Source organism: Camelus dromedarius, chromosome 25, assembly GCF_036321535.1.
Source record: "Camelus dromedarius isolate mCamDro1 chromosome 25, mCamDro1.pat, whole genome shotgun sequence".
Taxonomy (NCBI): domain Eukaryota; kingdom Metazoa; phylum Chordata; class Mammalia; order Artiodactyla; family Camelidae; genus Camelus; species Camelus dromedarius.
Genome location: NC_087460.1, coordinates 2,246,199 through 2,263,820, shown reverse-complemented (window position 1 = coordinate 2,263,820; position 17,622 = coordinate 2,246,199). Strand labels below are relative to the sequence as shown.

Genomic DNA, 17,622 nt, shown 5'->3' with positions numbered 1-17,622 from the left:
ACCTGGGGCGGGGCCGGCATGTGATTGGCAGGCCAGACACCAATGGGAGGGCGGGGGAGGCCGCGGGGCGGGGCCTGCCGGAGAGCGGGGCGGTGCTGCGGGGCGAGGACGGTCGGCCTCCTCCCCGAGCGCCGTGCTGGGGGAGCAGCTTCCGTTGTCTTACCTGCTGGTCTCTGCAGCGCCGGAGTGTGCGCTGTTACCCGCCTCCTGCAGGTGAGGAACCGGCTCAGGGATGTGAACCTGCGTGAGGATACAGATGGGGTCCCACTTGGGTGCTCCCACCCCAGAGCCCCTCTGCCTCTCCCGGCATCAAGGCCGAGCGTCCAGGCGGGAGGACTGGGATGGATGGAACTGACCAGTGGAAATAAAGCTTAGCACGGTGTGAGGGCTCTCAGGACGGAGCTGGGAGGGAGACAGGACCAAGGTGAGCGTGTGTGTTAGGCACTGGCAGCTCGCAGCGTGCGGTGGCTCTGGGTTCACAGCAGGTGCAGAGTAGCTTCTCAGCTCTTGGGGTCGTGTTGTCTGCCAGGTGTGTGAAGTTAAGTCACTTTAGGAGCCGAACAGTAGGATCGTACCTGGAACGTAGGTGTCTCATCTGCTCAAGCTGCCATAACAAAACACCATAGACTAGGGCCGGGGGTGGGGGGGCCTTAAATAATAGAATCGTGCTCCTCACAGGTCTGGAGGCTGAAGTGCAAGATGAAGGTGCCAGCCCGTCCGCCCCTGCCGAGAACCCTCTTTCTGACTTGCAAAAGCCCCCTTCTCACCATGTCCTCACGTGACTGGGAGAGAGCCTTCCTGTTTTTGCAAGGCCACCAGTCCCTATAAGGATTAGGACCCACTCTCAGGACTTCATTTAATCGTAATTAGCTTTTTCATTTAATGTTAATTACCTCCCACAGCCCTGTTCCCACATACAGCCCCACGTTGGGGGTTAGGGCTGTAACACATGAATCTGGGGAAGGTGGGACACGATTCAGTCTGTGGCAATAGTTAGTACCTGAGTAAATAAGTGATAATTGAAGACTGAAGAAAACACTTTCAGAACAAGTGTGTACCTGCTTTCACGTATCTTCCCTCATCTGACGAGCGTGAGGTTTGCTGTGCCGTGGGTGCCTGCGCGCGGGCAGGGGTTCTAGGGAGAACTCATCACGTCCTCCACGCAGCCAGCCTGAAGAGGTCAGGAGAAGTCACACCGAACATCCTCAGTAGCCCTGAGTATATCCATTATTCGTGGGTTTATCTAGACCCTTCTTTACCTTATGGCTTAGCTGTGCTGCTTCTGGAATGATGAGATCTGTAACTGCCACCCACGGAGACGTGAAGTAACACTTACGCTCCGTGTTGTTCTGTGCTGTCTTTCTGAAGTTTGGTAACCAAGTCTGTCTTTTCACCCCACTTACCCCGGTGGGAGGAGGATCAGTGGTGGAACGTGCAGCTCGGGGGCTGGGAGGTCTGGCAGGTGTGCCTTCAGATCTTGGATTCAGGCACTTGCTAAGTGATTGTGGGCAAGTCACTTAACCTTTCAGAGCCTCAGTTTCGTCATCTGTAAAACAGACCTAATAAAAATTCTGACTGCATAGGGTCGTGGTGAGGTCACGTGAAAAGTTTGAAACCATTAAAGAACTGGCCTTCGGATTAGATACTGAAGTCACAGACCTCCTCTCCCCACACCTCGGAAGAACAAAAACCCCCACCCACCGCTCTCACGTCAAGCTGGCTCTTCACCAGGTTTTTACTGAGTGACTGCTGGGTGCCTGAGCACCTCTTCTGAGAGCTTGTGGCCGGGAGGAGCAAGACAGACGCCGTTCTTCCTTTTACGCTACGCATTTTCTAGTAAATAAAATATGGTCAGATGGTGCTAGGCGCTAGAAAGAAATGAAATGCAGGGTAACGGGGTAAAAGAGTGACTTAGAGCAGAGCGGTGTGTGTGTACTTGGAGGGGTGGTGTTGGACCACAGGAGGGTGGCAGATGGAGGGAGGGCCTCCCCCAGGAGGTGAGCTGAGTCCTAAATGTTGAGGACCCCACTGCCCAGCAGAGGGGCTGGCAGATATGGGGTGCAGGCTGATTAGATCACTCCTGGCGCCCCCCCCAGCAGTCTGTAGGCTGTCCAGTGATCTCTCTTTTTTAATCATAAGATTCACTTTATTTTTTAGCAGATTACGTAATTTAAAAAAATTTATTTTTTATTAAAGTGTAGTTGATTTACAATGTTAGTTTTAGATGTATAGCAAAGCAGTCCAGTTATACATACATGTATATTTTTTCAATTTTTTCCAATTGTAGCTCATAAGAAATTGAATATAGTTCCCTGTGCTATACAGTAGGTCCTTGTTTATTTATTTTATTTACAGCAGTGTGTATCTGTTAATCCCAAATTCCTAATCTGTCCTGCTCCCTACTTCCCCCTTGTAACCATAGTTTGTTTTCTAAGTCCGTGAGTCTGTCTCTGACTTGTAAATAAAATTTATATATATATTTAGATTCCAAATGTAAGTGACATTATATGATATTTGTCTTTCTCAGGCTTACTTCACTTAGAATGATGATCTCCAGGTACATCCATGCTGTTGCAAATGGCATTTCATTCTTTTTTATGGCTGAGTAGTATTCCATTGTATGTGTATGTGTGTGTGTATGCATACACCACATCTTCTTTATCCAGTCATCTGGATGGACATTTAGGTCGCTTCTGTGTCTTGGCTATTGTAAATAGTGCTGCTGTGAACATTGGAGTGCATGTGTCTTGAGAGGAGAGGCTGGTCAGATTTTCCTCTTGGGGTTTAGAACTAAGAGGCATGAAGAGACTTGGCTTGGCAGTGGGAGCGGAAGCCAGGAGGCCGAGGGGCAGAAGAGGCCGTGTGCCGGCTGGCACTAGGGAACAGAAGCCGTGAGTGTGCAGAGGAAGCCAGCCATGCTCCACCTGCCATGTGACGGGGCCGCAGAATGGAAATCCGTGGCGTTTACCTGTTGGTGGTTCCTGGAGCCAGCTTGGAACCTGAGCCGCTCTGTGGTGCTAGCCTGCAGGAAGTCCCACCCTGTCAGTGGCCTCTGTTCTTGGTTTCCCCAGGTGGTCTGTATTCTTTATCTTTTCAGTAAATCTCCCTTTCACTTAAGCTAGTTCTCTCTTGTCACCACATGAGTTGGACTAAAACAGCCGTGTGGCCCTGGGCTTGGACCCTGGATTTCCTTTTTGAGCTAAGTCTTTGGTTACTTAATTTCTGTAAGCGTCAGGATCCAACCACCAGTGTTGTCCAGGTCAGATGAGACCACAGAAGTCAAAGGGCCGGCGGAGCGCCTGGCACAAGGCAGGTGCTCCAAGTTTCTCAGAACCTTTCTCCCCCTCTGTGCTGCGGTGGGTTTCTGGTCACTCGCCTCCCCTCATTTTGAAGTGTCCTAGTTCTTTTTTTTAAAATTTTTTACAATTTTTTTATGTTTGACCATTAAATGAAGTATCCTAGTTCTAAGTCGTCCTTCTTGGTTATGTCTCCGCCTCCGTCCTTCTCATTTTACCTGCCCCTAAACTGTCCTGGGAAGGACAGCACGCAGTCCCTTCCCCTCGGGAGGGACCTGACCTGGTTGCAGTTGCCCCGAGGCCAGTTCCGTAGCAGAGGTGTACGTGGGCCTTAGATTTATACGTATTTGGACTTAGGTCTGACGAGCCTGCTTAAATAGCTCAGAGCAGTGATTTCCAAAGAGAGAATGGGGCCAGGATGGACGACGGTGATTAAAGGAAGAAAGGGGCTGTAAAAGCGGTCACGGAGAGAGCAGGGTCAGAAGGGAGGGGAAAGATGAAATAAACACGGGGCAGAGACGTTTGCTCAGACCTCGGCCTGCAGGTTCTGGGAAGCCCCTCCAGTTGGGGCCCCGCCGCCCTGCAGAGACCTCCCCCTGTCGGGGGGCCCCCTGGAAAGCTCTTTTTCAGGGGGCGGCCCTGGCTTGTACCGGAAACGGAGGCTGGGGGGGCTGGAAGCAGAGTGGAGAGGCCCAGCGGGGAGGGTGGGGGTGCCCCGGGGAGAAGCTGCGCTGGCTCTGCGGCCTTCCCGGCGCAGGGGTGAGAGGCAGGGGACGCAGGGGAAGAAAGCAGTCACCGCGCGACGCCTCCGGGCCTAATCCCGACCCCAGGGCGCAGGCCTTCCCGGGCTGCGCCCTGGTCCGGGTCGGTGTCGCTGGTGGCCCTCACGCTTCTGGAGAGGCTTCCTGAGGGGTGCGTGAGGGAGCATGGTCTCCACTCAGGAAAGTGTGCGCCGGAGGGAGAAAGCCCCCCGCGAGCAGGGACCGCCCCTAGGGGCTGTTCCCTCGGGCCAGCACGCCGGGCCACTCACAGCGCCCCGGTTTCCTCCCCCAGGCCCATGGCTGACAAAACCCAGGAGGCTGGTGGCATCCACTTCCCTTTTCCCTTCACACCCTATTCCATCCAGAAGGACTTCATGGCAGCGCTGTACCAGGTGCTGGAGGCTGGCAAGGTCGGGATATTCGAGAGCCCCACGGGCACCGTGAGTACGAGAGGTCGGGCCTGGGGAGGGTCTGGGGGACGGTGAGGGCCCGTCCGCGGCCACCTGCAGAGGCCTCGCGGCTTGAAGTGAGCAGAGTGGTTCTCCCTGGTGGTCTTTCTGCGTTGTAGTCGTTTCTCTGAATTAAGTTGTCGAACACAACCTGTCTGCAGCCCGTAAACTGCACGCCCCTCCCCGCGCGTCTTCACATCATCCGTCTGCCTTGTCTGTGTGTCCAAATCTCCCCGTTTTAAAAGGACACCTGTCCTAGCGGGTCGGGCCCCCTCATCTTGACTAAATGCACCTGCACTGACTGGACTTCCCAATAAGGTCACGTGAGGAGACACTGGGGGTCGCGGCTTTCACACATGAATTTGGGGGGGGGGGACACAGTTCAACCCGTCACAAGGACCAATGGAAACTTCTGGTCTTTAAGTGAGGAGTTGTGTTCTCCAGAGTAATTGGTTTGCTTTAAAAACCTCTGAACACGGGGCTCCGGGGCGACCACGCTGAATGCAAGTTAGAGCCGGTGCGGCGCCGCCAGCCAGGGCGGGTGTGGGACTTCATGCTGTGCGGGCTTTTGGCCTCGATTCCTTTCTTGGACTATTTTCAGATTTCCCCATTCTCCTAATTGTGGTAACTTGCAGTACTTACATGTAACTGGATAAGCCACTTCCCGTCCTCTGGGAACAGTGCGCCGTAAGACTGAAGACTTTCTCTGCACTTCTCCCCTTGTCCTGTGTTTCCCACCGGTTCTGCCTACCCGCCCCCTCCCCTCCTCTCCAGGGCTGGTATTTAGTCAGGCCGTCCTTAAAGGCTCTAAACAGAGTGGGGAAGGTGGTCTGGGGCGCTTTCTCTGAGGGCACTTCTCTTCCCGTAGGGAAAGTCCTTAAGTCTTATCTGCGGGGCCCTCTCCTGGCTCCGAGACTTTGAACGGAAGAAACGCCAAGAGGAGGCTCGTCTTCTTGAGGCTGGAGCCGCCCCCTTAAACGACGGGGAGGACCAGAAGCCACACCTCCCTTCACTGTCGTCCTGCCAGGAGACCCCAGGCACCCCGGGGGCCTCAGGGGAGCCCTACTGGGTCACGCAGTTTGTGCAGAAGAAAGGAGAGAGGGACCTGGTGGACCGACTCAGAGTGAGACCGGGTTACCAGAGGTGGGGGATCCCGGTGGCTGGGCCTCCGTGATGGTATCAGGTCGATCCGAGCTGGATGGCGTGTGTTCCGTCCGCCTCCCGGGCCGAGTTTAAGCTGGAGTCTATAGGCCTTTCCTAGACAAGGGGTCACAGTTCCCCACCTGGGAAGGGGACCTCACTGTCGCCAGTGGCCATGTGCTTCAGTGGCTGTGGCCTGGATTCAGGGGTGCACGTGGTTGAGAGCCCGTGGCTCTGGGAGGGAGTGCGCACTTCCTGCCGTGAGCGTGGCTGGGGGCCCTGGGGCCCAGGGTCTGCAGCACCGGGAGGTTGGCCGGGGAAGGGGGAGCTGCCCTTGCGAAGAGGCCCTGCACTGAGCCCCTGGCTCTTTAAGAAAGGTCTGGCTGAGGGAGGGTACTGCTCAGCGGTAGAGCGTGTGCCTAGCGTGTGCCTAGCGTGCACGAGGTCCTAGGTGCAGTCCCCAGTCCCTCCACTAAAATAAATACATGAAAATAAATAAACCTAATTCCCCGCCCCCCAAAAGAGAGGCCTGGTCTGGGGCTCCCACAGACCCTCCCTCCCGTCTGGCTGCCCACCCCCCCCAGGAGGAGCAGGTCCGGAGGAAGAAGCGAGAGGAGCGCCTGCAGCAGAGCCGGCACCACGCCTGGCTCAAGTCCGCCACCAAGCGCCCGGTGAGCGTCGTCCCCAGGACCGTCCAGCCCATGTCACACTTTTTGGTCCTCGCGGGTAGGGGTAGCTTGTCGGGGCGAGTGACCAGGACCTCCGCCTCCCCAGTCCCATAAGGCGCCAGGAAGCGGCGAAGCCTGTGCCCTGTGTAAATGGCGTGTGTGTTGTCCTCAGTGGGGCCACCCGAGGCTGCCTGCGCCCCAGAGGTGGGGACACCTGTGCTGAGGCTTCTTTCTCTGTCCCCACCGGCCGGGGGCCTCCACAGAGACAGGAAGATGAAGAGACTGAGCATCTCCTCCACCTGAGCAGGGAGATGCTGGCTGCAGGGATGGGCTCCGAGCAGCTGGCCTCTGAGGAGGAGGAGCTGGTCCTGGCCGACTACGAGAGTGACGAGGACAGAGGCGCGGCCAGCGGGTAAGAGCAGGGGCCCTGGGAGCCGGCCCCTTCCTCTGCCCAGAGAGGCGGCTTCTCCGTCACTCACAGGGCGCCGAGGGTGGGATGCCAGCAGTTGGCCCTTTGTTCCCAGCCAGGCTGCCCCTTGGGATGGAATGGTGACAGCAGTGGCCAACCTTCTTGGTGGGCTGGGGCCGGCGTCTCCCCACGCTGTCACAGGACCCCGCCACCCGGTAGGGCGCTGCGCCTTGGCCAAGGCCGCCGGCCCGGCTCTGAGCCTCAGGCCCTTAATACCAGACCGCGCCGAGTGCGGCTTGGGAGGGAAGCCCTCCAGGTGGCCTCGGCCCAAGCTGTTCTTTTCACTGACTGGTCCCAGTTCATAGCTTTCTGACTTGTGAGCTCTGAGCTCCTGTGTGAACTGGAAGCACTGAAGGTAACGACTGGCCATTTCTAGGCCGCGCTGCCCCGTGAGGGCCTCCCTCTTCTCTCAGGCTTTAAGTTCACAGATGCCCTTGGCGCGTCTCCTGCAGGTGTGGCTCGTCTGGCCTCCACGTTGGCGGCTGCTGAGGGCTGGGGTGGCTGTGACAGTTTCTTTTTTTTTTCTTTCCTACTCAGGAGTTTGACAGTTTCTTAAGACAGTGAAGTTGGCCACATCAATTGATTCTTCCTTTTACAAACAATTTCTCTGTAGCATGAATGCTGTTTGATAGCATTTTACCCACAGGAGAACTTCTTTCGAAATTGGAGTAACTCCTCTCAAACCCTGCCACTGCTTTGTCAGCTAACTTTATGGACTTCTCTAAATCCTTTGTTGACATTTCAGCAGTCTTCACAGCACCTTGACCAGGAGTAGATTCCATCTCAAGAAACCATTTTCTTGGCTCATCCGTAAGCAGCAGCTCCTTACCCGTGAACGTCTTACCCTGAGATTGCAGCAGTTCAGCCCCATCGTCAGGCTCCACGTCTGATTCTAGTTCTCTTGCTGTTTGCACCACATCCGCAGTGAGTTCCTCCTCTGAAGTCTTGAGCCCTTCAAAGTCGTCCGTGAGGGCTGGAACCAGCTTCTCCCAGACTCCTGTTAACGCGGACGTTCTGACCTCTTCCCGTGAATTGTGGAAGTTCTGCGTGGCGTCTAGAATGGTGACTCCTTTCCTGGAGGTTTTCAGTTGACTTTGCCCAGATCTATCGGAGGAATCACTGTCTATGGCAGCCACAGCCTTACAAAATGTATTTCTTAAATAGTAAGACTTGAAAGTTTAAGTGACTCCTTGACCCACAGGCTGCAGATGGATGTTGTCCAAGCAGGACTGAATGTCTCCATCAGAGCTCCTGGGTGATCCAGTGCCTTGTCAGTGAGCAGCAATATTTTGAAAGGAATCTTTTTTTCTGAGCAATAGGTCTCAGCAGTGGGCTTAAAATTTCCAGTAAACCATGTTGTCAGCGGTGTGCTGCCGGCAGGTTTTGTTCTCCCACTAACAGAGCACAGGCAGAGTGGATTCAGTGTCATTCTTAAGCGCCTTAGGGTTTTCGGAATGGTCAGGGCGCACTGGCTTCAGGTTAGTCACCGGCTGTTTCAGCCCCTGCGAGAACCAGCCTGCCCTCTGAAGCCGGGCGCCGACTTCTCTGCAGCTGTGAGGGTCCTGGACGGCGTCTTCCCCCAGCGCAAGGCTGGTGGTGGTGGCCACGTGCGTGAGGGATCTGAGCTGCGTCTCCTGAGGAGCCTGCTGCTCCGCCTGCACGTTTATGTCACAGACACGGCTTCCTTCTTAAACCTCGTGAACGAGCGTCTGTCGGCTTGAAGCTTTTCTTCTGCAGCTTCTTCACCTCTCTTGCACATTTAGCATCATATCCAAGAAATCACTGCCAACACCAATGTTGAGGGGCTGTTTCCTTATGTTTTCTTCTAGGAGTTTTATGGTTTCAGGTCTTAGGTTTAAATCCTTAATCCATTTTGAGTTGACTTGCCAGTGGTGTAAGATAGGGATCTAGTCTCATTCTCGTGCATGTGGAGATTCAGCTTTTTCCAGCACCGTGCACTGGAGAGACCGTCTTCTCTGCACTGAGTGTTCTCGGCCCCCTTGTCGAGTGCTGGTGCCTGTGAGCGCAGGGGTTTGCTTCTCGGCCCTGACTTGTGCTCGTCAGGCTGTGTGTCTGCTTCTACGCCCGTGTTGCTCTGGATCCCCATAGCTTTGTAATACAGTTTGAAAGTGTTGATGCCCCCCGCTTTGTTCTTCCTCTCAAGACTGTTTCGGCTGTTCGGGGTCTTTAATGGTTCTGTATGATTTTTAGGATTTTAATGGTTCTGTATGTTTTTTCTATCTGGAAACTTGGTAGGGACTGCACGGGTCCTAGAGACGGCTTTTGGTAGCACAGGCGTTTTAGCAGCAGTAATTCTCACTCATAAACGGGATTGCTTCCCATTTGTTTGTGTTTTCAGTTTCTTTCATCAAGATCTTGGAATTCTCAGCGTGTAGATCTTCCACCTTCACTGCGTTTCCTCTAAACCCACTTTGTTGAGAGTTTTTATCATGAGAACTTGTTGGATTTTGTCTAACGCTTTTTCTGCCTCTATTGAAATGATCATGTGGTTTTTAACTTCCATTCCGTTTATGTGGTTTATTCACATTTATTGATTTGCTTATGTTGAACCATCCTGTGTCCCAGGGATAAACCCCACTTGATCGTGGACTATGATCCTTTCAGTGTGCTGTTCAATTGGGTTTGCTGCTGTTTCGTTGAGAATTTTCGCATCTTTCTTCAGCGGGACACTGGCCTGTAGCTTCCTTGTGGTGTCCTTATTGGCTCTGGTATAAGCAGTGCTGGCCTCGTGAAACGAGTTTGGGAGTGTTCCCGCCTTTTCAGTGTTTTGGAAGAGTTTGAGAAGGATCGGCATGATTTCTTTAAACGTGGTTGAATTCCCCGTGAAACCTTCAGGGCCTGGTCTTGCCCGCGTGGGTGCTCAGATGCCTGCCTCGAGGCACGGGTTCAGGATCCGCGTTAACACTTGTGACCCAGCTCAGGGCTGAGATCCCCGCTCGCTTCGCACATCCCACTCCTCCCCCGGGCCCCTTGGGGACAACGTGAGTAGAGAACTTGAGTGGAGTCTGTGAATGTTCAGGAAAAAAGTGCTGTTTGGGGTCCGGGCCTCGGCTAATCTTGCAGGTTAGCTTCTAAGGCTCCCCGTGCCCCGGCCTCTGGGGACACACCTGCTGGCTCTGAACACAGGGTCACCTTATGCGGTCCTGTTGACTTGGGCACCACGTGGCGTGTGACTTGAATCCAGGCCTTTCACACAGCTGCCTGGACAGTTCTTTACTCCTCTCAGAGCCCAAGGCAATATGCATTTCTGCCTTTAAAAAAAATAGAACTTTTTGGGGAGCAAAAACAAAAAGCAAAAGCCTGAGAAGATAACTTTCTGTGCATGTGTGTTTTTCCTTCTCTCAGAGCAGACAAGGATGAGGATGACTTGGAGGAAGAACATGTAACCAAGGTGAGACGCCACGTCCGGGGTCGTCTGCTGTGTCGAGGGCTCTCACCCAGGGAGGAGGTGGGGGCTTGGGGCCGTGTCTCCAGCCCCAACCCCACTTAGTCCCCAGGTGCTCCCTGGGCAGGTGGGCTGGGCACCAGGGAGACTCCTGCACCCCCGGGCATTGGGGACAGCCTCGGGCCAAGGCCCCCAGCTGCTGCCCTCCGCCTGGGGTGGTGGGAGGCGGGGGACGGGGTGCCCTGCGCTCAGCCCTCGGTGCAGGTCCCCTCGTCGGTGTGACTGTATTTGCACAGGGTGCTTCGAGGTGTGCATGGTTCTGACCCTGCTCAGCTTTCACGCATGGAAGACTTGGTTTTCTCTGTTGAAATGCGATGTTCTCCCCCATTTTCCTCCTTGCCTCTCCTTGCTCTCCTAAATCTTGGAGGAGAGCAGAGAGAGCGTTCAGTTCTGCCTCCTCCTGTCTGACGGCCAGCCCATCCTCCGGGCCCTGGGGGGGTGACCCTTCCCCCACCCCCACCCCCAGATTCTGGGCCTCCTTTCCACATCAGGAATCTGCACTGAGGGGGACTCCCTTTCCTAAGGTGGCCGAGCCCCCCAGGGCGGCCAGATCAGAAGCTGAGCGTGACTAGGGGAGCAGGAGGCCATCCTGTGGGGTGGGGGCCCTGGGACCTGGCCTGGGCCTCCCTGAGGTTGCTGTGGGTGGTCACCTGCTTCAGGTCTGTGAACAGGGCCTCCCAGTCCCTGGCTCCTTGCTGTGGAGAATGCTGGGGTGTCACGGTCCCCTCCTGAACCCCCCTTTCCCGAGCAGATTTACTACTGCAGTCGGACGCACTCCCAGCTGGCACAGTTTGTGCACGAGGTGCAGAAGAGCCCCTTCGGCAAGGACACCCGGCTCGTCTGCCTCGGCTCCCGGCAGGTGAGCAGGTGTCTGGGCCCTGGTGCCGGCTTGGAAAGACGCAGGGCCCAGCGGGCTGCACAGGGCAGGGCGGCCCCTCCGGCCTGCTGGCCTGGAGGGAGACGGGAGCCCCAGGCTTGCTATCAGCACGTCTCTCCTCTGTCCTCTGTCCTGCAGAGCCTTTGTGTGAACGAGGAGGTGAGAGGGCTGGGCTCCGTGCAGCTCATCAATGACCGCTGTGCAGAGATGCAGAGGAGCAGACATGGTAGCCGCCGCCCCGAGCTGGGCACCCCGGCGGGGAGGGCCGGTGGGAGTGGCGGGGACACGGGGAGCCCTGCTTCCGTCCTAAAGAGCCCTGCGTGGAAGGGCTTCTGCCTTCTAGTCCGAGTCTAGTCTGAAGCTTCGGCCGTGAGGCGATTTTACAGGCTTTTTCTCAAGAAGACAAAGTAAAATGCCAGATGTTACCATGAGACCGAAGCAGCAGTTCTGGGACGCGGGTCTGGATGTTCCAAACCTGCTCCCGGCCCCGGACAGTTGTCCCTCTTTCTGCCTTTGCCCCTGCGCCCCTCAGAGAGGAATGGCATCCCCGAGGAGGAGGAGGCGGCGGCCGAGAGGCGGCGGCCGCGGCGGCAGCGAGCCACCTGCCCCTTCTACAGCCACGAGCGGCTGCAGCTCCTCCGGGACGAGGTCCTGCTGGAGGTGAAGGACATCGAGCAGCTGGTGACCCTGGGGAGGGAGGCTCGGGCCTGTCCCTACTATGGGAGCCGGCTCGCCATTCCCGCAGCGCAGGTGAGGACCCGGAGGTGGGGCCGTGGCTCTAGGCTCTGAGTGTGCCTAGGAGGGCGTTCTCACTCTTAATTCAGGAGGGTGTCACCGGCCGTGGTGGGACCGCCTGACACACCACCCCCGATGACGCGTCAGTCAGTCTCTCCGGGTCTGTAGTGTTGGAGGGGCCCTCGGTGGCCCTGGGCTGCAGGGACAGTTGACATTATCATGAGGGATGGGTGCATTCCTAGTGAACCCACAGCGGGAGACGCCGGGGCAGAAGGTGGGAGGAGGCCCGCAGGGAGACGCAGAGCGCACAGAAACCTCCACATGCGCCCGGAGTGCGCGGCTCCTTCAGCGCCCGTGGGAGCCGCCTTCTGTAGACTTGCTGAGTCAAGTGTCCAGAGTGATGTCGTTGTCACTGGGGATGATTTAACGGTTTCCTTGCTGCTTCCTTAATGTGAATGACAGCTGGGAAGGCGATGTCACTCGTGGAGAATTTTGTATGATCAAGAGAAGGCTGATAGACGTTAAAGGTGCAGGCGGCTGTGTTAGTGCCCCTCGTGCCTGGTGGGCGGGCGCTGGTTGGCGTGCTGCCCTGGCGCGGTGTGGCACCTCCCGGGGGACTGGGGAGCCCCCCAGCCCCACAGTTGCCCCCTGCCCTCCTGGGGTCAGTGGGCACTTGTGTGGCAGAACAGTAAGATGTCCCGAAACTTTTATGATCTCAACTTTTAAGGCACTTTTCCCCTCGTTCTTTTACAATAGCCTGCTGAAGGGCTGGCGCGGGTGTTACTTGCATTCTGCACGTGAGGACACCTGGGGCCCGGAAGGTTAAGTGGCTCATCCATTTTCTCACAGCAGATGAGATACGGAGCCAGTATTAAAACCTGGCCTTAAGGTTCTAGTTTTTTGGATTTTCACTTTATCAGTGTCCTTTTAACGGGAAAACTGTGGTAACAACATAGCACCTAAGAGATCTAGAGAGAGCTTTTACTTTTGTTACCACCACCCTATCCCTTAACCTCATTTGAGACAGAGGTTGTCAAGCCCATTTTGCATATGAGGAAACCGAGGGCCAGAGGTTGACCTGCCCAGAGTCGCACAGCTGGGCAGTGGCGGCCCCGGGACCAGAACCCAGGGCTGCTTTCTGGCCCACCAGTGCTTCCCAGAGTGTTCTGAGGAAACTTGGTGCTTCCGGGCTGCCCTGGGGGCAGGCGGGGCTCAGCAGCAGGGCCCAGGCCTGCCCCTCGCCCTCCCCTGTTCCACCCTTGGTTCAGTCAGAAGTCCCATCAGTTCCAGTGTCATCTGTTTCATGTGTCTGACGTCCCCCCTAGAACTCGGTGCTGAAAGCACAGTGCGTGGCTGTAGCTTTGTCTCCTGAACACGAATTCCCGGCAGGAGGTGGGACCATTCTCACCCAGGCTGGGGGTGGGAGGGGCGGGAGGGGCCCCGCCGCCGCTCAGGCCGCCTCTCCCCCTCCCAGCTGGTGGTGCTGCCCTACCAGACGCTGCTGCACGCGGCCACGCGGCAGGCAGCGGGCGTCCGGCTGCAGGGCCAGGTGGTGGTCATCGACGAGGCCCACAACCTGATCGACACCATCACCGGCGTCCACAGCGTGGAGGTCAGCGGCTCCCAGGTGGGTTGGGCACAGGGCCCACGGCCCGTCAGATGCTGACCGGCTCCCCAGCAGGACCTGGGCCTGGGGGCCCACCCAGTGGTTCTTCTCCAGCCTGTCACCCTGAGTCCCTCCAGCCCAGGGTGCCACTAATGCGGTCTCCAGAGCGTGGTGGTGGGATGACAGGCAGAGGTGGTCATGTGGTTGGGTGGTGCTTCTGTCGGTGCTGCTTTGAGGGGTGCTCGTGGCCTCGGGAAACCACTGCTGACTTCTGCCCACTGTGCCTGCACCGCGTGCGGGGCCTCTGATCTGCACGCCGACGCTGCAGCGGGCCGGATGCAGAGGTCAGAGGTTTAAGCACTGTGCCTGACGTCACCCAGCCAGCATACACGTGGAGCCGGGATCTGACCACTGATTTCTGACCCTCGAGCCCACATGACACCCACCGCTCGACGGTCCAGTGCTGGGCTGACCTCAGGCCAGGATGTGACGGTTGCCTTGAACCATCACTTAGCAGACAGCACATCTTTCCCAACCTAGAGAAAATGGATGGGGGCGTTCATTACCTGGGAGTCACTTTTTTCCCCGACCCACAGTGGGCACACAGCAGAACCTGCCTTCCCTCCCCTCTCAGCTCCCACCAGCCTGAGGGCCTCGAGAACCCGCCCTTCACCCTGATGGCAGGCATCTCTGGGATGTTGCTGCCCGGCCCCAGGCTGCTTGCCCAGAGCCCTGTTGTCCATCACACCGTTCTCTCTTCTCTCCCAGCTCTGCCAGGCCCATTCCCAGTTGCTCCAGTACATGGAACGATACGGGTGAGACTCGCCTCCTGAGGGGAGGGAAGGCCCTGCTCAGCCTCGGCGCCCTGGGGGCAGTCTCGGGCCCAGATCCCTCACGGGTGCCCTTTAGCTCCGGTTCATTGTGGCGCGTGCCCCACGAAGGCCAGGGGTCTCGGGATTTAGCAGTTGGCCTTGGAGGCCTTAGGCCATGGCCAGCCTTTCTAATGCGAGAGAATGTGTAGCTCATGTCCCAGCCAGAAAGGCAGCAGACAGGAGGGCCTTAGCTCGGGGCCCCAGGGGGACGTCGGGGACAGCACATTTATTGGGTTCTCCCACCGCCATGACGTCCATTGGCTCCTGCCCAGGAAGCGCTTGAAGGCCAAGAACCTGATGTACGTCAAACAGATCCTGTACCTGTTGGAGAAGTTCGTGACTGTGCTGGGCGGTAAGGAGTCTCCCCGGGTGCCTGCCAGGACCGCGGGCTCTCTGTCTCTCAGGAACTGCCTTGGCCACCGGTTTGGAAAATTGTTATTGGTCTGACCTTGCATCTTTTTTCAGAACACTGGTGTATTTGCCCCGGTTCCAAGTCCCTTTTATTTTGCCAGGCCTTACTCCACAGGTGGTGGTGGTCCTAACACACTGTTCTGTAGACGCACGGGTGGCATCTTCTGTAGCGGTGTGGGGACTCAGGGTGGGAACCTCAGGCGGGTGAGCCGGGGCTCGGAGCAGAGGCGAGGCCTGCTCTGCTGGGTGAGCCCCACGCGGGGACTGGTGTCTGGCTCCGGGTCCTTCTTTCTTAACATAGTTCCGGGCCACACACCCTTCCCTTGAGTGTGGCAGCCCCCCTGCAGGCTTTTATGGGAGCTGAAGTGCAGAGTGGCAGCGGGGGGTCTCTGGAGGGACCTCGCACTGGTGCCCTTCACCTCGTCTGTGCTGGTCACCTCGCAGCCCAGGCATCTCCTGCTGGCGCTGCGTGGAGTGGGCGACCCTGTCCCTGCCTCCTCCTCGGAGGTGCAGAAAGGGTGATGTGGCCAGGCTTGGGCTGCATTTGCAAACACAGGGTCAGACCCTGAGGCCCCCGGAACCCCCTGCTCTCTCCACCCTGTCCTTTGGGTGCTGTGAATGGCCAGAGACCCCTTCAGCTGGGAGTGTTCCCACTCAAAAAGTGCAGAGCAGAGTGAGAAGGTGGGGGCCAGAGGCCCACTGTCCTGACCTGTTGGATTCTCCTTTTTTAGGCAACATTAAGCAGAACCCCAATACCCAGAGCCTCTCGCAGGCAGGTAAGAGCTGGACGGAGCCATTGCTGAGCATCCCTCAGGGACCTGACAGCTGTGGCCTCGGGGCAAGGACTCCAGGGCCCTTCACTTGTCTGTCTGCAGGGACGGAGCTGAAGACCATCAACGACTTTCTCTTCCAGAGCCAGGTCGACAACATCAACCTGTTCAAGGTAGGGGTGCTCAACTCTATGTGGGCACGTCCACGGTCCTTCCCCCGAGGACGCTGTGTCAAGACCAGGGAAGGAATAAAAAGTAAATTCCTTCTGTTCTCAAAGCAGTCTGAGGTCTGAGGTCCCCCACGTAGGTGGACGTGATTCACCCTTAAACACAGCTGCATGTGAGCAGGCGGGGTCACAGGTCACAGGTGGTGCCCCTCCCCGGACGTGACGGGCTCAGACACTGCAGGTGTCTCCCCGGCACCACCTTCCCCTGGGCTCTGTGTGAGACAGGGACTGCTTGGTGGGCCTGATCCTGCCGTGGGGCTGAGGTGGGTGAGAACTCAGCTTGGCCTGGCCCCCTACCCTCACCCTCCAGCCTGGGTGCGACCCCAGCCTCCCGTCTTTGCTCCCTCTAGACGCACAGGCCCTGGTGCTTGACTGACACCCTCCGTGAGCCTGGTTTACTAACCACACAGAGCAGCACCTGTGTCCCCGGCAGCGCAGGCCCCCGTGACTCCAGGCTGGGAGGGACCACGTCATTCAGGAGCCAGGGACATCGGGCTTCCCAGCTCAGGAAGGCGGCCCGCTCTCCTTCCTTCACACCTGCCGGGCCCCGGCCCGGTGGTGGCCGCAGTCTGAGTGGCCTCTGATTCCTTCCTCCCCCGGCTCCTCTTGCATCCACGCGGCTGCCAGGCCCTGGGGACCCCTCTTGTGTTGATCCCCCTTCTCGTTCCTGCGCTGCTGCCCTAGTGCTGGCTCTCCTCCTCTAGTCCTTCCTGTTCTCCTTGTTCCCATCTCTCCCCTCTCATGTCTTTTACAAACCACAGTCCAGTGAAGCTTCAGGGGCCCCACACCCTGCGCCTTGCTCTCCAGGCTCTTGCTATGCACACAGCCAGGCTCCTCCACGTGCTCCAGAACAAGCCTTGGTCCTCCCTCCTTTGCTCGTGGGATTTTCTAAAACCCCCTCAATCTTCAAGGTCCAGCTTTGCCATCACGTTGAAGGAAAGTGGAGGGGACGTGGCCATCATCAAGCACCTTTAAAGAGGGGAGGGCCCCGTGTGTGTGTGTGCACATGCGTGTGTGGTGGGGGCACAGCAGAGGAGGGGCCTCTGGAAGGAGGCTGGCACGGCCACGGGGACTTCAGGCACCCGGGAGGTTTGGGAGGTGGGCAGGCTTCCCCAGGGCCCACGTCCGGGTTCGGTTTCGCAGGTGCGGCGCTACTGTGAGAGGAGCATGATCAGCAGGAAGGTACTGCTCCCTCCCCATGCCCTTCCGCCCCATCCTGCGGGGTACTTGGGGCCCCTGGGTCTCCGTTCTTCCTGTTGGGTGGCTGGCCTGGGGCCGGCAGGGGGCCCACATACCTGCTGGCGGGGTCGGTTCCAGGCTGTCCCCTCTCACAGCCACTGCTCTCTCCTGTCCCAGCTCCTTGGCTTCACGGAGAGGTACGGAGCGGTCCTCACGCCCTCCAGGGAGCAGCCCAGGCTGTCTGGCTTCCAGCACTTCCTGCAGAGCCTGCAGCCCCCGGGGACCAAGGGTGAGTCAGGAGGGGCCTGGGGCGCAGGCCTGCCCAGGAGGATGACTTCAGCCCAGCCGCAGGGAGACCCCGCCCCCTGTCCTGGCTCCCAGACCCTCTCCCTTCTGCTCTTTGCAGCTCCTGCAGCCCCCGCAGCAGAAGGGGAGGACGGGGCGCCACGGCTTGCTTCCCCACTGATGCACATCGAAGGCTTCCTCGCAGCTCTCACCACTGCCAACCAGGACGGGAGGGTCATCCTGAGCCGCCAAGGTAACCCTGGGAGGAACCAGCCCGGAGCCAGGCTCCTTCACTCCCATGCAGCACCTGGCCGGGTTGGGACGTGGAAACGGGTGAAAACTGACTGCCTGAGACCTAGGCAGGCAGTGGTGGTGGTGCAAGGGCGCAGAGGGGCTGGGAGCTGGGTTCTC

At 57.7% G+C, this 17,622-nt stretch overlaps 1 protein-coding gene across 1 annotated transcript in view; it reads left to right on the top strand.

The window, feature by feature from the left end:
• The window catches only part of DDX11 (DEAD/H-box helicase 11), a 25,478-nt gene continuing 7,856 nt past the window's right edge, over nucleotides 1-17,622 (top strand). The window contains 17 exon segments of the mRNA XM_064478918.1: nucleotides 1-213; nucleotides 4,423-4,497; nucleotides 5,375-5,629; nucleotides 6,231-6,317; nucleotides 6,578-6,726; nucleotides 10,150-10,195; nucleotides 11,001-11,108; nucleotides 11,265-11,352; nucleotides 11,659-11,876; nucleotides 13,336-13,488; nucleotides 14,236-14,282; nucleotides 14,612-14,691; nucleotides 15,482-15,526; nucleotides 15,626-15,693; nucleotides 16,891-16,929; nucleotides 17,104-17,215; nucleotides 17,333-17,464. Of these exon segments, the coding sequence (XP_064334988.1) occupies nucleotides 43-213; nucleotides 4,423-4,497; nucleotides 5,375-5,629; nucleotides 6,231-6,317; nucleotides 6,578-6,726; nucleotides 10,150-10,195; nucleotides 11,001-11,108; nucleotides 11,265-11,352; nucleotides 11,659-11,876; nucleotides 13,336-13,488; nucleotides 14,236-14,282; nucleotides 14,612-14,691; nucleotides 15,482-15,526; nucleotides 15,626-15,693; nucleotides 16,891-16,929; nucleotides 17,104-17,215; nucleotides 17,333-17,464 (1,873 nt within the window). The 5' untranslated portion in view covers nucleotides 1-42.